The sequence below is a fragment of the Aedes aegypti genome, chromosome 2 (assembly GCF_002204515.2).
Source record: "Aedes aegypti strain LVP_AGWG chromosome 2, AaegL5.0 Primary Assembly, whole genome shotgun sequence".
Lineage (NCBI taxonomy): Eukaryota > Metazoa > Arthropoda > Insecta > Diptera > Culicidae > Aedes > Aedes aegypti.
Window position 1 is genome coordinate 18,835,598 of NC_035108.1, and position 18,317 is coordinate 18,853,914.

Consider the following 18,317-nt stretch of genomic DNA (forward strand, 5'->3'; position numbering starts at 1 on the left):
ACATATTTTTTCTCATAGCTCTTCAATTTTTTGGAACAATCGTTCTTTCAAGTGGGTTTATCATACTTGTAAAACATCTTAGATATCTTTTCATCTTGTTTGCATCGTATTTCATCAATATTCTTCAGCTGTGAATGGTTTTGCAACCATATTATCAAAAACAAGTTATTTTAATTACAGTGACCCAATGTCACCCCCTCTATGGGGTGAGATTGGGTCATTTTTCATTCACTTGTGGTGCCGCTGTGAATAAATATTTTTCTTCAATGTTTTGAACAGTTGTTAATATACCATCAAAGTACATACACACCAAATTTGAAGTTTATTGGAGTTAAATTGCGATAGTTGTTCAATAAATAAATCGTACACATCCCTTTTTGACCCATTGTCACCCCCAACGACGGTAGTTGGTTAAGACGCGCAGTGTATCGTATTGGGAGTCGTGGGATCGAAGCCCACCAGAACGATTCCATTATTTTTCACAATTGTACCTCTAAATTTGTCAAAATTGACTTTTGTGTCTACGAACCTTAGGTTTTTTTTCTCAAGTTGTAAGTGGTGTTATGCAAATCTGTGTAACTTCCAAAAGTGAACAACTTTGCCGAACAAACTATCCAACTTACGTTTTTTCAATCTTATTGAGAAAAATTGGGGGTTCGTAAAACAGAAAATATGGTTAATTTTTAAAAAATTGCTACGACTAGATGTCAACCTACAGCTCCAAGATATTCGACAAAATTGAAGCATAGTTTAAGAACTCCCCAAAACGGCCATTGATGTTTTCAAATTTTGGCTTTAGATGGCAACACTGATAGGGTTTCATCAAAAGAGCATGTTATATAGATGTGTTACAATAACAGATAGATAAAGATATCAATCAAGAATGATAGAAAATCAGTTGAAGAAATTCCTGAAGGAACCACTGAATGAATTAGTAGATGTTATGCCTCATGAAATCAGGGAGAATTGGAGAAAGTACGACAGACAAAAAGTATTCAAAATAAATCTTTTTAGAAACTCCTATCAATTACTGGGAGAGAGACCCAGATAGAAGCTCTGGAGAAAGAGAAATATCTAAGAATCTAAAGATTCTATTCGAGACAGGAATGTTTGGGTGGTGGTTTGAAGCGGAATGTCATTAGAAGTTTACGGAACAAGTTGCAGAATGATGATTTTTACAGCACAAGTGGTAAATTTATCCTACGAGGCTTGCCGAATGCTGTAAAAAATGAGTTCTGCAACGAGTTACGTACAACATTTTCTGCAATTTCGTAGAAGATCGCTTGAGGGTATCAGAAATTATATCGGAATGCATTCATCATCATTTTACAATTTCTGAAATACTGTTGTGTTATGATTCATTACGTAACTCAAAACAGTTGCGTAATGAGAAAGCGTTGCGTAATGAATCATTACAGCTTTGGTTTCAGTTGCGTAATGACTATTCCCGCACTGCATATTTCAGTGCAGGAAATTAGGCCGTTTCATGACATATTGGCGTGATGAAAAACAGCCTATTGCGATGAGAAATTGCAAAAAAAAATTTAAGATGGAATCTCAAGGAGCAATTACAAGGAGCAATAAAAAACATTTAAAAAATCTTTGAGCTCTTCCAGAAAAATATCATTCATCCAATCTAGGTTACTACTCAACTAGTTTCTAACGAATTTTGAAGGGCATTAATGAAATTGATAGACGACATGGAGGGATTCTTAAACAAATCTTTATGCGATTTGACAAAATTAAACTGAAAAATCATATAAATAATGTTTTGCAATTTCTCATCGTAATAGGCTGTTTTTCATCTCGCCAGTCTGTCATGAAACGGCCCTCTTTCCTGCACTGAAGTATGCAGTGCGGAAATTGTCATTACGAAACTGAAACCAGTGCTGTAATGATTCATTACGCAACGCTTTCTCATTACGCAACTGTTTTGAGTTGCGTAATGAACCATAACACAACATTTTTTCAGAAAATAATGGTGAATGCATTCCGATATAATTTATGATACCCTCAAGTGGTGTTCTACGAAATTACAAAAAATGTTGTACATAACTCGTAGCAGAACTCGATTTTTACAGCACTCGTCGTAATTATCCTACTCGGCAAGCCTCGTAGGATAAATTTACAACTGGTGCTGTAAAAATCCTCATTCTGCAACTTGATCCGTAAACTACAATTGTTTTCGCAGTAGTCACCGTCGTGTTCAAGTAGTGCATCAACTGATGGAAGCAATATTTTAAATAGACGTAAAGCAAGAGAAGACGGAGTATTATGCGCCCCTTAGGAAGAACTCAATATAGAATGTGATTTTCGTCGAAATGTTATTCTAATTGGGTTTACAGGGAAGTCGCATAAAAAGGTTTCAATTAGTGAAAACAGGCATTGGATCTAAGAAATTCGATTCAAAATAACCAAGATCAACGATTTTCAAAACAGGGGGGGTATAACGCGCCACCACAGTTCCAAACGGATTGTGGTGAAACCCAGCTATTTAACAAATTTTAATGTATGCAGCAGATACTATGTCTCGAGTTTGGGTTTATGAGGCATAATTTGAGTTTCTTCAAGGGTTTCTGTGCAATCATTAGGTAAGGCGCATTTTGCCTCATTTCATTTACTCCTAAGGTTGCGAAAATCTTTTATGATTTTTTTTAAATTTTTATATGGAAATTAGGAAATGTTTTTATGTGAGAGGCGTTTAAATCAACAGATAAATCGTGACTAAAATACTTTTATTTTGGAGATTTACACCTATTGCCCCTATAAAATTGAAGGTATAGCCTAAAGATGACCACTTCATGCAAAAAAAATGAAAGGTATAGCCTAAAGATGACCACTTCATGCATCATTCGAAAGATTTCAGCTGCTGCTCCGAACAAAACATACCACACATATGACACATATGAGAAAATCAACTCTTGTTGTAGCACTGGTGCAGCTACTGGGACACGTGTACCTATAGAGCGATCTCATGTACAAAAAATAAATGTATTTTCCCTTGTAGTGAAGTTGGAAACCTTTCGACTGACAACGAAATTTTTGGTACCGGTACCCTAGTAATATTTATGACAGAAATCTGGTGAATTTCATAATACAGTGAAACCTCCATGAGTCGATGTTCCATTACACGATATCGACTCATGGAACCATACTAAAAACCAAATTTTATGGTTACTGTGATGGTTCCCTCAAAGAGCTTTCCAAAGCATTTCTGTTCTATTATTAATTCAATGAGTCGATGGTCCCTTCTGATATCGACACATGGAGGTTTGACTGCAATATTTATCGGTATATTCCTTGCAAGATTTGTTGTGGATTTTCGACGAAATTTTTTATAATTTTTGATGGAATCCTGGTTTTGAAATGCACTCCAAAAATTTGGTCATGGCACAATATTATACGAATGTTAATGCTGGAGACAATCTTTGTCAACAAACCAGCTCATCCTGAATTTAGTTTTCGCAAGCGAATTAAAAATTATTTTAAAATAAACACAAACACCTAGTGGGAGATAAAAGTTCTTCTCAACATTTTTGAACAATATTAACAATATTATTTTATTTTTTTCAATTAGGCATACATTATGTCCACATGGTTAATAGAATTGTCTCATCTCATTATACAAATTTACATAGTCGTGCGTCATCTACCTGCAAACTGACGAACCAGGCAATTTGTCAAAAATCAGCTGGTTATTTCGAAAGTTTTAGAGAGGCATAATTACCAAAACAAACACACTTGATTCAGCCAGGCAAACGATTCCACTTGAATCAACGCCGAACATCGCTGTTCAGAGCGTAAAGTTGTTTATGATTTTATCATTGCTCTCTACGCGTAGAGACCTGGTTACTTTCTGATAACAGCCGTATCAGTCAGAAATACACCAGTCTAGTGCCCATTCCGTCATTGTTCAAATGATACAGCTCGGAAGCCATACGACCCTATCGCTATCATCGCTATCAGCTGTCGAATTTTGCACAATCGATTCGTGTTTGAAAATTTTAACACTTGATAACGCCCGGCACTAAACGAATAAAGACAAGCTATATATTATTCGAGTGATCTCCCAGTGCCTCAAGTCATCGGCGCAATTAGATTTACAGCCCTTTCGCATGGACGTTTATTGTCACCATAATCGCCCGGTCAAAGACATCTCTTCTTGAGCAAGGTTTATCTCTGGGTTTCTTCGGCCGTTGTTGTTATGCACAAAAACTCACGACTACGGTGGGTGGACTGCCTGGTGATGTAATTGGCTACCATCGACCAAGTCTTTGCTTCCCATCATCGCCTTGTTGTGTGTCATGTGGTGCATCGACTTGGGTAGCCTTTGTTCCGCACGGTGACATGCAGGAGGATTCTTCTTCGTTTTTTGGGGGAGATATAATTCGCTAACGATATAAGCGTGGCGTTTTTCTTATCAGAGCTTGAGATATCGCAATCAATGGGACCAATAAACGGATATCTCATTGATCTATCGTGAGATGTTATAGTATTTGCACAGAAAAACAGACGTAACAGTTAGAACGAATTTTATTAACCCCCTTTGTTCATTTTACACCATCATCACCTGGTGAGCATATTGCACGAAAACTGTTTTGTGCACCAATACCTGCAGATGGCAGTAGTGTAAAACGTCAAACACGAAGAAAAACGATGCGCGCGCCTCTTGACGAGAGGTTTAAAACATAGCAAATTTGGAATCATCGCTAAATGAGTGATCGGCGGAAATTACTTCACCGTAACGTCTGTTTGTCTGTGCTATACAATTAGTATGATTATCGAACTTCTCGGACGAAAAACAATGATCGCGTTAACTTTTTAAAGCATTCTACGAAACAATCAAATCGAGTGGGCGCAATCAAACCCTAAGGCTGTGAACCGTTTCACCAGTTCGTTTAACTATTAGTTAAAATTTGACATTTCAATAGTTATTTTCCCCTCAAATGGTTAAATTGAACATCGCAGTCGACCCATTTGAGCTTTGACAGTCGAGTAGTTATTTCAGAACATAGTTGACAGATGGTTAGTTATTCTCAAATTCACGGGAGCAAAAAATAACTTTCGAACTGTCAAGTTTAACCATGCTCCAGAGCAGGGTTATTTCTAACCGGAGGGGAAATAACTATCGAGCTGTCAAATTTTAACTAAAAGTTAAACGAACTGGTGAAACGGTTCACAGCCTAAGAGTTGAGGATATTATAAGCCATTTTACGAAGCCTGGTCAAATGACAGGAGATCTGGGATTTTTCAATCATCGGCGTCAGTTTTCGCGATGATGATGGTTGATGACTGTGCGCATTTCTAGCGTAGCTTTTCATCCAGGCGAAAACTTAAATAGTGAAAAATGATTAAAATATTTCTGATCACAAAAGTGCTTTTTTATGTGCAATATGGGTAACAAAGAGGTAGCTGATACAATAACTAGGTGTAATGTTGCAGTAACGAACATTTTTGGATCTCTTTTTTGTCATTTTCTCCATGTCCTCGTTTGGTAAGATGAGGCGTTATTGAAAATCACGCTGGATTTAATCCCAGGTCTCCTGTCAATTGACGCCGTTGCGGCGATCAGCTGTTCCGAAACGTCTCGTAAAATGGCTCATTGCTTCCCATCTGCAAAAACAACAGTATTGCTCATACTTTTCCTCCCTGTACACAAGTTGTCTCCCAACAAAGCCGGTCGCTCTCGGTGGCCTTAATAAAACTGCACGCCAAACAATCAAACTACAATAACCAAGTGCACGAAATATCCGCGTGTTTCAGCGTAGCAAGTTGTTTATCCTGTGCGGTACAGTTTTTCCTCAAAAAGAGCTGCCATTTAAGAACGCAGTGCAGGCTAGGTTCCTTATAATCTTACTTTAATATGGGAAAACTTTAAGAAAACAATATATAAGGTACAGTGGGGGAAGCGTACCAGCGGGGTAAGTAGAACATTTCTCGCGTAACATTACTAAAGGACCTATCTAACATTGAGAGGCTCTCTTTGTTTACTTTCTCTTTCATTAATAACTGAGTCACATTAATCTCTTCTGTTGCTTTTTTTGTATGAAACGCTAGTCAAGGAAATTGACTTTCGATCTATAGTGAAAAACTTCCCAAAATCTTTAGTATTCCACTGTTATAATCAAAAGAGAACGAGAGAGGAGAGAATCTCTCATTTGTACATAGGTCCTTTAGTAATGTTCCGCGAGATTTGCCCATATTCGCCTTCCTGGTGCATTGAAGTCATTTTTGGTCAATCAGCATGGTAAAGAAGAACTTTGTAGAGAAAAGAGATAGAAATCTGAAATTTTCTGTCTTTTCCTAATTTCTCAAAACGAACATTTTCGTGCAAAGATGATGATTAGGGACAATGGAAATTCGCGGCAAAAATTTGGAATTTCGCGTGTGACCAAAGCAATAAAATCGAAATTTCGCGGCTTTGTTACGGCCCCATTATTTTGACCATATTTTACACAAAAATACACATTTTCAGTAAAAATAGTCATTATACATGTAAATGACATGAAATTTAAATAAATACGGTTTTTATTTTACGAATTTTGATTATAAGTTTGATATTAGATTGGTACTACAAAATCTAAAACGAAAATTACAAGCTTGAACAACGTTAAAGTTAAAAATAAAAGGTTTCAAAATTTTCGATGTAACTTCGACTTCAAGATGAATAAACTATTTTCATAAGCAAACAACTGGATTATATAGATATGGATATCTAGAATGGAACTCTGGCCATTCTGGGCACAAGGGCACAAGAGCACCAGGAACCTGTTTTAGAGGGAGCCGGTACATATCGAATTCAGAGGTTCATACGCATGTATGGTACGACGGTTTAAATTTCATTTTTCATTCCGATTTACAAGAGTATGAAGAGGACCATTTTCAGACCATCATATAGTTCCATCATGCGGCAAAAAATATCATAATTGTTCATCCAGATCTAAACAGACACCCTGCCAATTATCAAACATAAAATTCTTCTTCTTGTTTTTGGCGTTCCAGGACCGAGCCGGGATAGAGCCTGCTTCTCAGCATAGTGTTCTTATGGGAACTTAAGCATCCAAACCATCACAATTCCGGGTCATTTGGCCGAATGCCGTTTGGCCGGAATTGAAAACAAAAGTGAATAACATTTAGCATGGATTTATAATGAATTTCAAAGAACTCATTCAGCTTATTCATAAAGAAGGTTTCACCATCATTGATATACAAATAATTAGCTTTCTAGTAGTAGTTTAAGAAAAAGTTCGTGCTGAAAAAAGAACATCCTAAATGTACATAAGCAGTTATTCACTTCTCTGCGCATCGCGTTTGTAGTTAGCTTTTTACAGTAGCTAAAACGGTTAAAGATTTATACGTCCTTCTGCTGGATCGGGCTGCTTTGATCCCTCGAATCGTACTAAGTAATATATGTCATAGCGTTAGCAACCACAAGTCTTGGCTTCTTTGACTTAAGTATTCCCCGAGTCGTTTATTACGCAAGCACCGGTGCAGAGTTCAGTTCACATGTTGCAATCTTAATCTTGGAGGAGAATGACATCTCACCCAAGTTAAGCCTTGAGGTAAAACAATATGTTTTGAATAAGACGTAAGGGAATCTGGGGTATTCAGGAAACACAACCCAACGGTGCCTTTTAAGAGTATTTGTGAAGAATTTGGAAAAGATTCGTCAAGAGCTGATAGGAGTGACCCGCAACCTGCGATTTTACAAATCCAGCTTCGAAAAATGTTTAAATACTTCTAGAATATTTATAGAATCCCCGAAAAGTCGTTTTGCTCCTGGGGCGCATATTACCTCTGATACCCTCATTATAAGCTTCAATATCAATAACTATGAGCAATAATTCATTCTTGAAAGAACAGCCTAAGATCAAAAGAAGGGTAAATCTCTTATGAAAATTTAAGCAAGTGTAATGCATATAATAATTTTATCAGTACAACTACAAAGAACTGCCGATGATTTAAAGAAGGTAAAATTCCCAATTAAAATATAAGGTGAAATATTATCAATCCAGCTTTTTATGAGCGATAATGGCTGCCTTAAACTGCATCGTTTTCTGGTAGGGATCAAACGATTTGAGGATTGGCTTGGGTTCGCTCAATATGAAACGACCCAAGCCAAACGTTATGCGGACTGTTCCCTACCAGAAAGCGAGCCTGACTGCGGCAGCCATTAGCGCTTTTAAATAGCTGGATAGTAATGAACAGGGTTGAGAAAAAATCTGAAATTCATTCTACAGTAGCAAAACAAAGCCAATCGCAGTCAGCGAAGCCAGTGAAACTCACGCCTATCGCTGCTGTAGACAAAGAGCCTTGAAAATTGCAAAATACCCGTTGCTAAGGGCAATCCAAAACTACTATAGAAAAATGTTCTATTTCCTGCTGCATTTCCCGCATTTAGAGCCTTCAACGATAACGATTTAGAAAATTCATGCACCCAACATAGGCTACTTGATGAGATTCACGTTTTTGAACTACTGTACTGGGAAGAGCCACGAGATTTTCACGAAATTCAAGCCTACTACTATTACCATTCCCAGGTAATGAAACCAGTATAATTCAAAATAAATGCTTATGTGCAAAAGAAGGAAAAAAGTCTGATGAAATCATTAAAACACTTGAAACATTATTACAGCGTTGGTAATCCAGAGGCGAATCAACCATCATCTCAGAGTCCTGACGCGATGTGAGTAGTTCACAACTTCGTCCTGAATAAACGGGTCGATTTTATCATTCTCTTAGAGCTCTTAAAGAGTGACAAACATAACGTCCCGTCACATCATAAAAACCAACAAATTATTTAGCTAATCAGTTATTGGGCCACACTTATGAATCCTACACATCAGCGGTGTTGCAATTTAATTTTTTTGTTCATGATTTGGCATTCGGCCAAATGACCCGTTCGGTTAAATGGCCTCCAAGAATTTTTCTAGGGATTTTTGCAGGAAATCCTCTAGCGATTTCACCAGAAGTTTCTGAAGGATATTCTTCCGGAATGCCTCCAGTGATTCCTCCAAAGTTTCCTTCAGTAAAATCTTTACTGGGCTTTCTCCAGGAATTTCTCCAAGGATCAGGGATTTTTTCCCAGAATTATTGCAGTGATTGCTTCAAAGACTTCTTCTGATATTCCTCCAAAGATTATTAAAGCGATTTCTTCTGATATTCCACAAAAAATCTTCCACAGACTTCTTTAAAGATTCCTTCAGGAAAATCTCAACTAGGATTTTTTTTTCCACAGATGTGTAAAGGCTTTCTCCAGGTTACACTACAGCAATTTCTTCAAGGATTATTTCAGATATTTCTCCAGTGGCTTCTCTAGAAATCGCTCAGGTAGCCCTCTTGAGATTCCTCTAGGAATATTATTCCTGGGATTTCCTCCACGTATCGCTCCTGGAAATCTATCAAGAATTCTGCCGAATATTCCAACAGAAATTCATCTAGGGATTTCACAAGAAATAACATCATATGGATTTGTTAAGAGTTTCGTTCAGGAATTTGCTCATACGTACCTCCTTCGCCGCCTTCTAGGAAATCCTCAAGGGATTCCCCACGACATTTCTCCAGAAATTCATTCTGGCCCTCCAAAAATCTTCCGGGAATTCCTCCAAGAGTTCATCTAGAAATTCCTACAGAAATTCACTCTTGCACTCCTTCAGGAATTTCATCAAAAAGAATACAAATTTCTCCAGGATTTCCGACGCGAATATTTGTTTTAGAGATTTTTATAGGAACTCCTTTCCTGAATTAGTTTTTTGGGAAAAATCCCTCGATAGGTTCTTTTAGGGGTTCCTGGAGCAATCCTTGGAGGAATATTTAGAAAAGAAATGTCGAGTAATCACTAGTGGAATCTCCGGTTAAATCCTCGAAGAATCGCTGGAGAAATTCTTGCAGGAGCCTTTGGAAGGATTCGAAAGGAAATTTCTGAAAAAAAAACCCTGTAGAGATTTTTCTATGAAAAATCCCGGAATAATCTTTAGAGGAATCAATACAGAGGTTATCCTGAAAGAATTTATGTAGAGATTTTACTGGAGGTTTTTTTTTATATATTTTCCCAATGTCCTCCCTGGAGACAAACTTATGGAGGAACCCCGGAGGTTTTTTTTTGAAAGCCTAGAACGAATCAGGCGAACACTCCAGTTCGTTTGAATCCCGCCGGAGACTACGACAAGGTGATGGGCTTTCATGCCTGTTGCTCAATATTGCGCTAGAAGGTGTTATGCGGAGAGTCGAGCTCAACAGCCGGGGTACGATTTCAACGAGATCCAGTCAATTTGTTTGCTTCGCGGATGATATGGACATAGTCGGCCGAACATTTGAAAAGACCTGTACACTAAAGTGATGCAAATTTTGAAATTTTGGCTCCCCTATGCTTAAACGAGTTTAATTATGGTAAATAGCATCCTCCCAAAGTTTGAAGTGATTCGGGAGAAATTTGACTGTACACACGCCATTTGAAAATTATAAGGGTATTATTATGGAAAACGCCAATCGTATGTGTCCAGCCCTCTATCTCTTCGTCATTATATTTTATGAAAAAGTGAACAAACTCTTCTAATGTGAAATCATCCCAGCTACAACTTTGCTGAAGACCACTTTTTGTTTGGACGTCAGGATAAATTGTTATTCATTATCATAAAGTTGGTTTGCATGTTGCATGCTTCACCAGCTGTTCGGCAGGCAACAGTGGTGCTCCTGGCGTGAAGAATAGATCAAAGTAATCCAGGCTACTATGTTCTACAGCAAAAAAGCAGTGTTGCTCTGAAAGTAATTGAATGATCATCTCAGCATGATACATACTTTGTTATCAATAATAACAAATTATCCTTACGTTCCATCAAAATGTGGTCTTCGGCAAAGTTGTAGCTTGGAAGATTTCACATGAGATGAGTGTGTTCACTTTTACATATATTATTAAAACGAGGGGTTATAGGACTGAACACAAAAGGTTTGCCTTTTCCATAGTAATTACCATATAAACTTCAAATAGCGTGTGCACAACCAAATTTCTTCCGAATCACTTCAAATTTTTTGGGAGGATCATTTTCATCATAGATGAAATCGTTTAAGCATAGGGGAGCAAAAACTTCAAAATTTGCATCAGTCTACTGTACACTCGCCTGAAACGCGAGGCAGCAAAAGTTGGACTGATGGCGAATGCGTCCAAGACAAAGTATGTACATGCTAGCTGGTGGGGCAAGGCGCGACAGGGCTCGCCTAGGTAGCAGTGTTACGATAGACGGGGATACGTTCGAGGTGGTCGACGAGCGCGTCTACCTTGGATCCTTGCTGATGGCTGACAATAACGTTATCCGTGAAATATGGAGGCGCATCATCAGTGGAAGTCGGGTCTACTATTGCCTCCACAAGAAGCTGCGGTCAAAAAAGATTCACGTCCGCACCAAATGTACCATGTACAAAACGCTCATAACTTCTAAGGGCATAACACGCGGACGATGGTCGAGGAGGACTTGCAAGATCTTTGGCGGTGTGCAGGAAAACGGTATGTAGCGGCGCAGGATGAACCACAAGGTCGCCCAACTCTACGATGAACCCAGTATCCAGAAGGTGGCCAAAGCTGGAAGGATACGATGGGCAGGGCATGTTGCAATAATGCCGGACAACCCTGCAAAGATGGTGTTCGCGTCGGATCCGGTTGGTACAAGAAGGCGTGGAGCGCAGCGAGCAAGGTGGGCAGATGAAGTGCGTATCGATTTGGCGAGCGTGGGGCAGAACCGACGATGGAGAGATGCGGCCACGAACCGAGTATTGTGGCGTGAAATTGTTGATTCCGTGTTATCTGTTTAGATGTTAACTAAATAAATGAATAAATGAAATGAGAACGAATCTCTGTAGAAACTCCTGGGGAATCTTGGAGTAAAACATGTAGTGATTTGCCTGGTGATAGCTCTGGGAGAATTTCTGGATGAAATTCTTGAGGAATCCTTTGAAGAATTCGTGAGTTGTAGAACACCTTGAAGAATTCCTGATGAAATCCTTAGAGAAATTCCTGGTAGAATCCCTGAAACGATCCGTCGAGGAATCTCAGAGAAGAAATCTCCAGAATTATTCTTGGATTTCTGGAGAAACTCCTGTAGGAATCTCTGAAGGATTATCCGAAAGCAATTTATGTAGAGATATTATTGGAGAATTTTTTTAAGAGATTTTCTTATTGTAATCTTTTTAGAATTTTTTAGGATAATTTCTGATGAAATGTCAGCAGTAATTCAATCTCTGGAGGAATTTCTAGACGAATTTTTGGAGCAATTCCGAAGGTTTTTTGGAAAGCCCAGAAAGAATCCCTGTAGAAATTCATGGGGAATCCCTGGAGGATTATCTGGAGAAATCCTTAGAGTAAGTCATGTGGCGATTTGTCTGGGGGTAACTCTGGGAGAATTCTTTAAGGAAATTCTCAAAGAATGCCTTGGAGAATTCGTGAATTGTGGAACACTTGGAGGTATTCCTGGTAGAATCCCTGGAGCGATCAGTGGAGGAATCCCGTCTATGTATAGAAATTTTCCTGGAAGAATCCTTGGAGAAGTCTCTTGAAGATTTTTTAAAGGAATCTCTGAAGGTTCAGAAAAAAAACGCTTAAAAAATCCTGGAGAAATCTCCGGATAAATTGCGGAATAATCGTGTAAGTATTGGAATAGATACTGTAATGATAAAAAAGGCACGTTTTCACATAGTGATGGCTTTCTGAGTTTCTCGTTTACACAGCTGATCTTCACGCTTGACAACAACGCTATTCCCATTATTTCAGGTGACAATCGCTGCAAAACAGGAACTTACATGCACTGTTCAATTATTCGAGAACTTTGCGAGGAACACTTCGTGCAACTCACGACGAAGGACAACGAGTCCGGTGCTCTTCCGTCAACCGAGTCTAAAATTATCACCATTAGCGGATATTGAACTCTACCGTTCTGAAATAGTTTGTCTCTCAAAAATTTCCTATAGGCATTCCTCATTTGGTTGGAATTAAACATTCAGACCGTGTGTTAATCAGCTGAGCACGAGCTTACTTTTTTCTCGAGCCGGCAACAGCTGTTCAACATTTGTTTTCCCTGCTACAGTAAGCAGTCGGTTAGTGCGGATTGCGGAAGAAATGATCCGAGCAAAAAAAAACATGTTCCCGTTCCCCAGTCACCCATACAGTCAAGTGCACATGAGTGGCGGCATCTAGCGTTGGCCAAAGAGACTAGAGACTGGACGTGAATCACCGCAAATTTTCATATGTTATAAAATTTAACTATTTTGTTGGGGCCTTCCCTGGCCTAGTGGTAATGTTCGCGGCTACAAAGAAAAGTCAACTGATATATGACGAGATATGGTTGCTGTTAGTGTTGCTTGGGAAAAGACCTTTGAACACGAACAAAAAATAATGTTGCTAAAATCCATCATCATCTCAAGTTCACGAGGCGATTGATCGCTTCGCAGCCGGCTAGCTTGAATTGAATCCAAAATTAGCTCTTCCTCGACGTGTGCCCGCGTCAATCAATGATTGTGCTGTGCTGAATCGATAAGTGATTGTATTGTAGGAGTAGGATCAACTCGAATTTCGATGAACGACGATTTCGTTACAGAGAAACAGACGTAACATTCAGAACAATTTCTTTCAAGATCAAATTTCTATTTTGCACAATCATCGTCTTGTGGCCATATTGTACGATGTACGATAATGTGCAACAAGGTCTACAAAAAACGCTAATGTGAAACGTCAAACATGATGGAAAACGATGTGTGCGCCTCTTGTTGTGAGGAATGGAACTTACGGAATTTGAAATGAGTGTTACATCTGTTTGTCTGTGGATTCGTTGTTTTGAACGCGATGATGCTGTAGATGGGTCGATCTAGAGCTGTTATGGTGCAAATCTGTTTACCAACAGAGCAAGAGGCTATTTTTTCTGTGTAGCAAATTGTGCGGCCACACCGCTTGCAAAAACAAAACACGATAAATTTTGCGCTGCCCGCCCGGTCCGATGGGAAACGGTCAAACACGATACAGAGCGATGCCGCACGAGGAAGCAATGTGCCGGCATGAAATGAGAGATAAAGGTAACCAGATTCGGGCAGTTGGGGGAACCTTTTTGTAAACACTTTTATTTGTGGACTTGTTATGGGAGCGTTTACCCGTGCTGGGCAAAGATCCCATCGATTTGACAGACACTTTGGATCCATAATTCCATTGGTGACTTGATAATTGCGAAAAAAGTTTTTTTTTATTTCGAAGGGATTGATCCACAGTTTGCACAGTTTCAAAATATTGTTAATAAAGTTAATGTACTACAAAAATCGCCTAATTAAAACCTCAATCAGGTGTTATGTGAAATAGACAAAATGACATTTCGATTTATATAATAACTAACCAAAATTCGCCGAGGAGTGACTCAAAAGCGATTTTCATACTTATTTCAAAGACTCTCAAAACATAGTTTGAAGGCACCAAACATTTTGAAAATCTGGCTCTATTTCAACTTAGATTCAGAATATGTAAATATCTAGATACCCCTAAAATCCAATGGCTAATGTATGTGCAACAAAGCAGACGATTTTGCTTACTGCGTTCCTACAAATCGTGTCTCTAATTATAGCCTACGTTAACCCAAAACCAAACCAAAACATGCGAACCATATGGAGGACTACTAGATCACAAACAGGGAATCGTACTTCGCACCCAGCTGACTGCGATTCTAAGTGCATTGATGTGTATCTCAGATCTCTGGTAGTCTGCGCCAAGATTTCTTTGTTTGCTCAAAGTTGACAATTAGTAGGAACAAAGTCTTCTAAGAAATCTTCTCTTGCTTGGATCAGAGTACGTCAACATGAGTACCAACAACTCGGAAGGGGGAGTTAAAAATAACGGTTTTGTTTACGGACGCAACTCGTGCTTCGCACGTCTCGTGATGCTGACTGGGAAGTTGGTCGAGTTGAGTCTGGTCAGTTTCTAGAGAGCGTTGCTGCTCTGTGTAGCTACTTGGCAACCATAAAGAGTTCAAGAAAAAGCTGATGCTACTTACCGACCCATGATGCTTGGCTTTCGTCCACTGGAATCAACGAGTCCTGGGCGTGTAACTGGGGAATGACGACGGCCGAGAAGCCGAAAATCAGCCCCGTGTTGATGGTGCCGATGTTGGCAATGAAGGCAGCTATTACTTGGCGCATGGCTTTGCCGCGCTCGCGTTTGTCCGGTTGTCCTTCGAGATTCGGTAGCGTGACTCCTTTCTCGTTGGTGGTCACTATCTTGGGCACCGGGCCCTTGTCGACGAGGGCTGAGTTTTCCATTCTGGTGGTGGAGAAAGGGGAAATTATATCCATTAGTTGACGAACAAATTGGTTTAACAGGGTACCAATGACCAATAAGCTATAAGAATAAATTCATATTTTTGTAATTCATATCGCTTGAGTAACTATAGGAACACATGAGTATATATTAGCACTATTTCTAATGTCTGTTCCTGTAGTAACACTAGCAGCGAATCTTATTGTCATTTAAACAGACACATGCTCTTCATCGTAAAATTAAATATCGAGATCTATGTTTTTTTTAAATTAGAGTTCAATGGGTGACCCTATGTGTTTTTCCATAGTAAATCCCAAATTTAAACGACTGGCGCTAAATTATAGTTTCACCGATCGAGCTGAAATTTTACACAGTAGCTATCAAACCCAAATGGCACCCAAAAACTGAACTGGAGCGAGAATTTATATTTTTCATATAACTATACTACCCATAAACACATAATTGTCTCATGTGAATAGGAAATCCAGCAAACATGGGACTGACATGCATTTATGGGCAGTATATTCCTCGCTAATACATATTACCACATTTTGAATTTTTTAGGAGCCTTTCTTAGCCTAATGGAAATGTCTAATGCAAAGTCATGCTGACTTAAGCAACCAAAGGTTCGAAGTAGTTAACCAAACTTCAGTTTTCATTAAGTCCGTTTAAATTGCTAAAAGAGAATGATATTTACCATCAAGTAAGCATGAAGTTCAATTCAAACAATAGACATATAAAAATTAGACCGCTAATGTCGCTGCAAATCTTGTGACCAACATCTAGTTTGCATGTTTTAGAGGTGGTACTCAAAGTGTCAAATTTCGTATCGTAGTAACGTGTTTTCGAAATCAAAACAAAATGTCTGCCACAGTTCTTGCCTTCGCACTCGAGTCTTGTTTTTTTGGAAAAACCGTTTTCGTGTGCTCTGAAAATTTGTTACTTTAAAGGCAAAGTGTCGTCTCACAGGTAATTAATTATTATTGATGCAGGAAGCGCAAATACACGAACGAATCTCTCTTTATTGTAGGATCGCATCGATAGAGCACGTCAATGATACGGATGGTGGATTAGGTTTTGCTACCAGATTCTTTCAAACCGTTACTGAAAAAGTTTCTGTTCTGGCTCGGCCATATGTGTGTGAGGAAGCTTGGGAAACCGTGAATGCTTTTTAAGTTTGCACTGTGCGCTTCTCCCTTCAACTAGTTGAGATTATACCTAATTAATTTTGGTTACATATGGTAGGACAAAAAGTAAAAAAATTAAGCAAATAAACGTTTTTTAAATTCAAATAAAAACAATTATGTTTCCCATACGTGTGTCCGACCAGTTACCGACTGAATATTATGCCTTCTTTCATTCTCGATAAAACTAGCACCACAGTACACATAAGTGCCCCAGCAACTTTAAACACGTATCGCTTCTAGTCGGTCACACAGAGGCTTCTAAACGAATGAAATTCTAGCTAATGGAACATATCGGCGATTGACTCAAAGTTTTTCATATTGTTTGTGTTCTTCATCCATCAATTTATTCCAATTATTAGGTTTTATTACACTTGCATTCCTTATTCTGCCCGTATCACTTCTTTTTTCACATTGACGTACGATACAAAACAAAACAAATGATTTGACACTTTGAGTACCGGGGGATTGCGCCAAGAGAAAATCAAGGTTACTGTGGTTGATTCATTCCCATCACAACCATAGTATGAACGAACAGCGCCTCTAGCGTTCTAAATCTAATATTTCTATTATTCAAACTTGTTCTGAACATTCTAGATGTTGATAAGTTTACCAATTACTCTATTGAGAATCAAGTTCCGTCAATATCAGTAGTGTTCTCTCAATCAGCGAAAAAAAATCTCTGAAATTAGATTCATACCAAAAGTGAACATTGGGGTTAGCTGCTAAAGTACAATCCAAACTATTGGTTGCTTGGGAAAGTTGTCGATCGCTCCTGGATCTTTATGTAATGGATATTTTCTTGACTTTCATGCATGGAATTGCACGTTATACGAATGCAAAAATGGCTAATTTGGCAATGAATGCTCTTAGTTGATAACTGGTGAAATGCTTATTACAACACTGAGAAGCTGGGTGTCCCAAGTAATATTGGTAGCTGAATAACAGCTTATTCAGCTAAAGTTTTGTTCGTACAGCCTCTTTTCAGCTGAATAAAACGTTATTTAGTTATCAATGTTACCTGGGGTCTGACCAAATGGGTACGTTATTACAGAAAGAAGGATAATATTTGTAAAATAATGAACAACATCCCATGTTTAGTATTATATGGTTACGATAAGTAATATATATTATTTTTCTTTTTTTACAGATTCGGTTTTTGTTACTAAACTTTCAACAGCCGAACGTTTTTTTTAATTTCCATTTGTTTGGAATTTAACAGACCCAATTATTAGGATTAGTCATGTACTCTTAAACACAATTTAACAAATTCCAACACATTTTTCATATTATTCTGATATGTATTTTCATAACAACTTAATTTGTAGTAAACTTGTACTTTTATAAAGGCAACTTTGGAAATATAGTGCATATAGCGATGCAACATATTTTTCTTAATACTTCAGTCGTCACGCTGTTGAATTTTGTACAACACCGCTGAAAAAAAACTCGTTTTTTGTTCATAACAGCAGTGCGGTGGTTCTGACGGTGGCAAACCGCGCGACGACTGGCAGGTTGAACAAATATTCGAGAACTGTCAAAACGTATGGACAAAGAAATCAAGCATGATCTAGATAGATAACTTTATGATATTAGTTGATCTTCCGTGATGATTTCTTTGCTTCGATATTTCGGTTTTACTACCAATGAAGAAGAGCCATCTGTTGCCATTCCAGTTGTGATTTTCGTTCGATTGACAATTGGTCAGACAGACTGAACTAGATGATATTTTGGACTTGTACAGAAAAGTGAAGTCAATTTTAATTTTTCCGATGTTTTCTTGATACAGATGTTTTATCAAATAGATAAGTTTCATTATAGCAGCATACAATGCAAATATTATGATATTTCAA

At 38.4% G+C, this 18,317-nt stretch overlaps 1 protein-coding gene across 1 annotated transcript in view; it reads right to left on the reverse strand.

The window, feature by feature from the left end:
* Window positions 1-18,317, reverse strand: part of LOC5576631 (facilitated trehalose transporter Tret1-2 homolog) — a 51,999-nt gene that overhangs the window by 13,863 nt on the left and 19,819 nt on the right. The window contains exon 3 of the mRNA XM_021840085.1: window positions 15,018-15,283. Coding sequence (XP_021695777.1) covers window positions 15,018-15,283 — 266 coding nt within the window. The remainder of the gene's footprint in view (window positions 1-15,017; window positions 15,284-18,317) is intronic.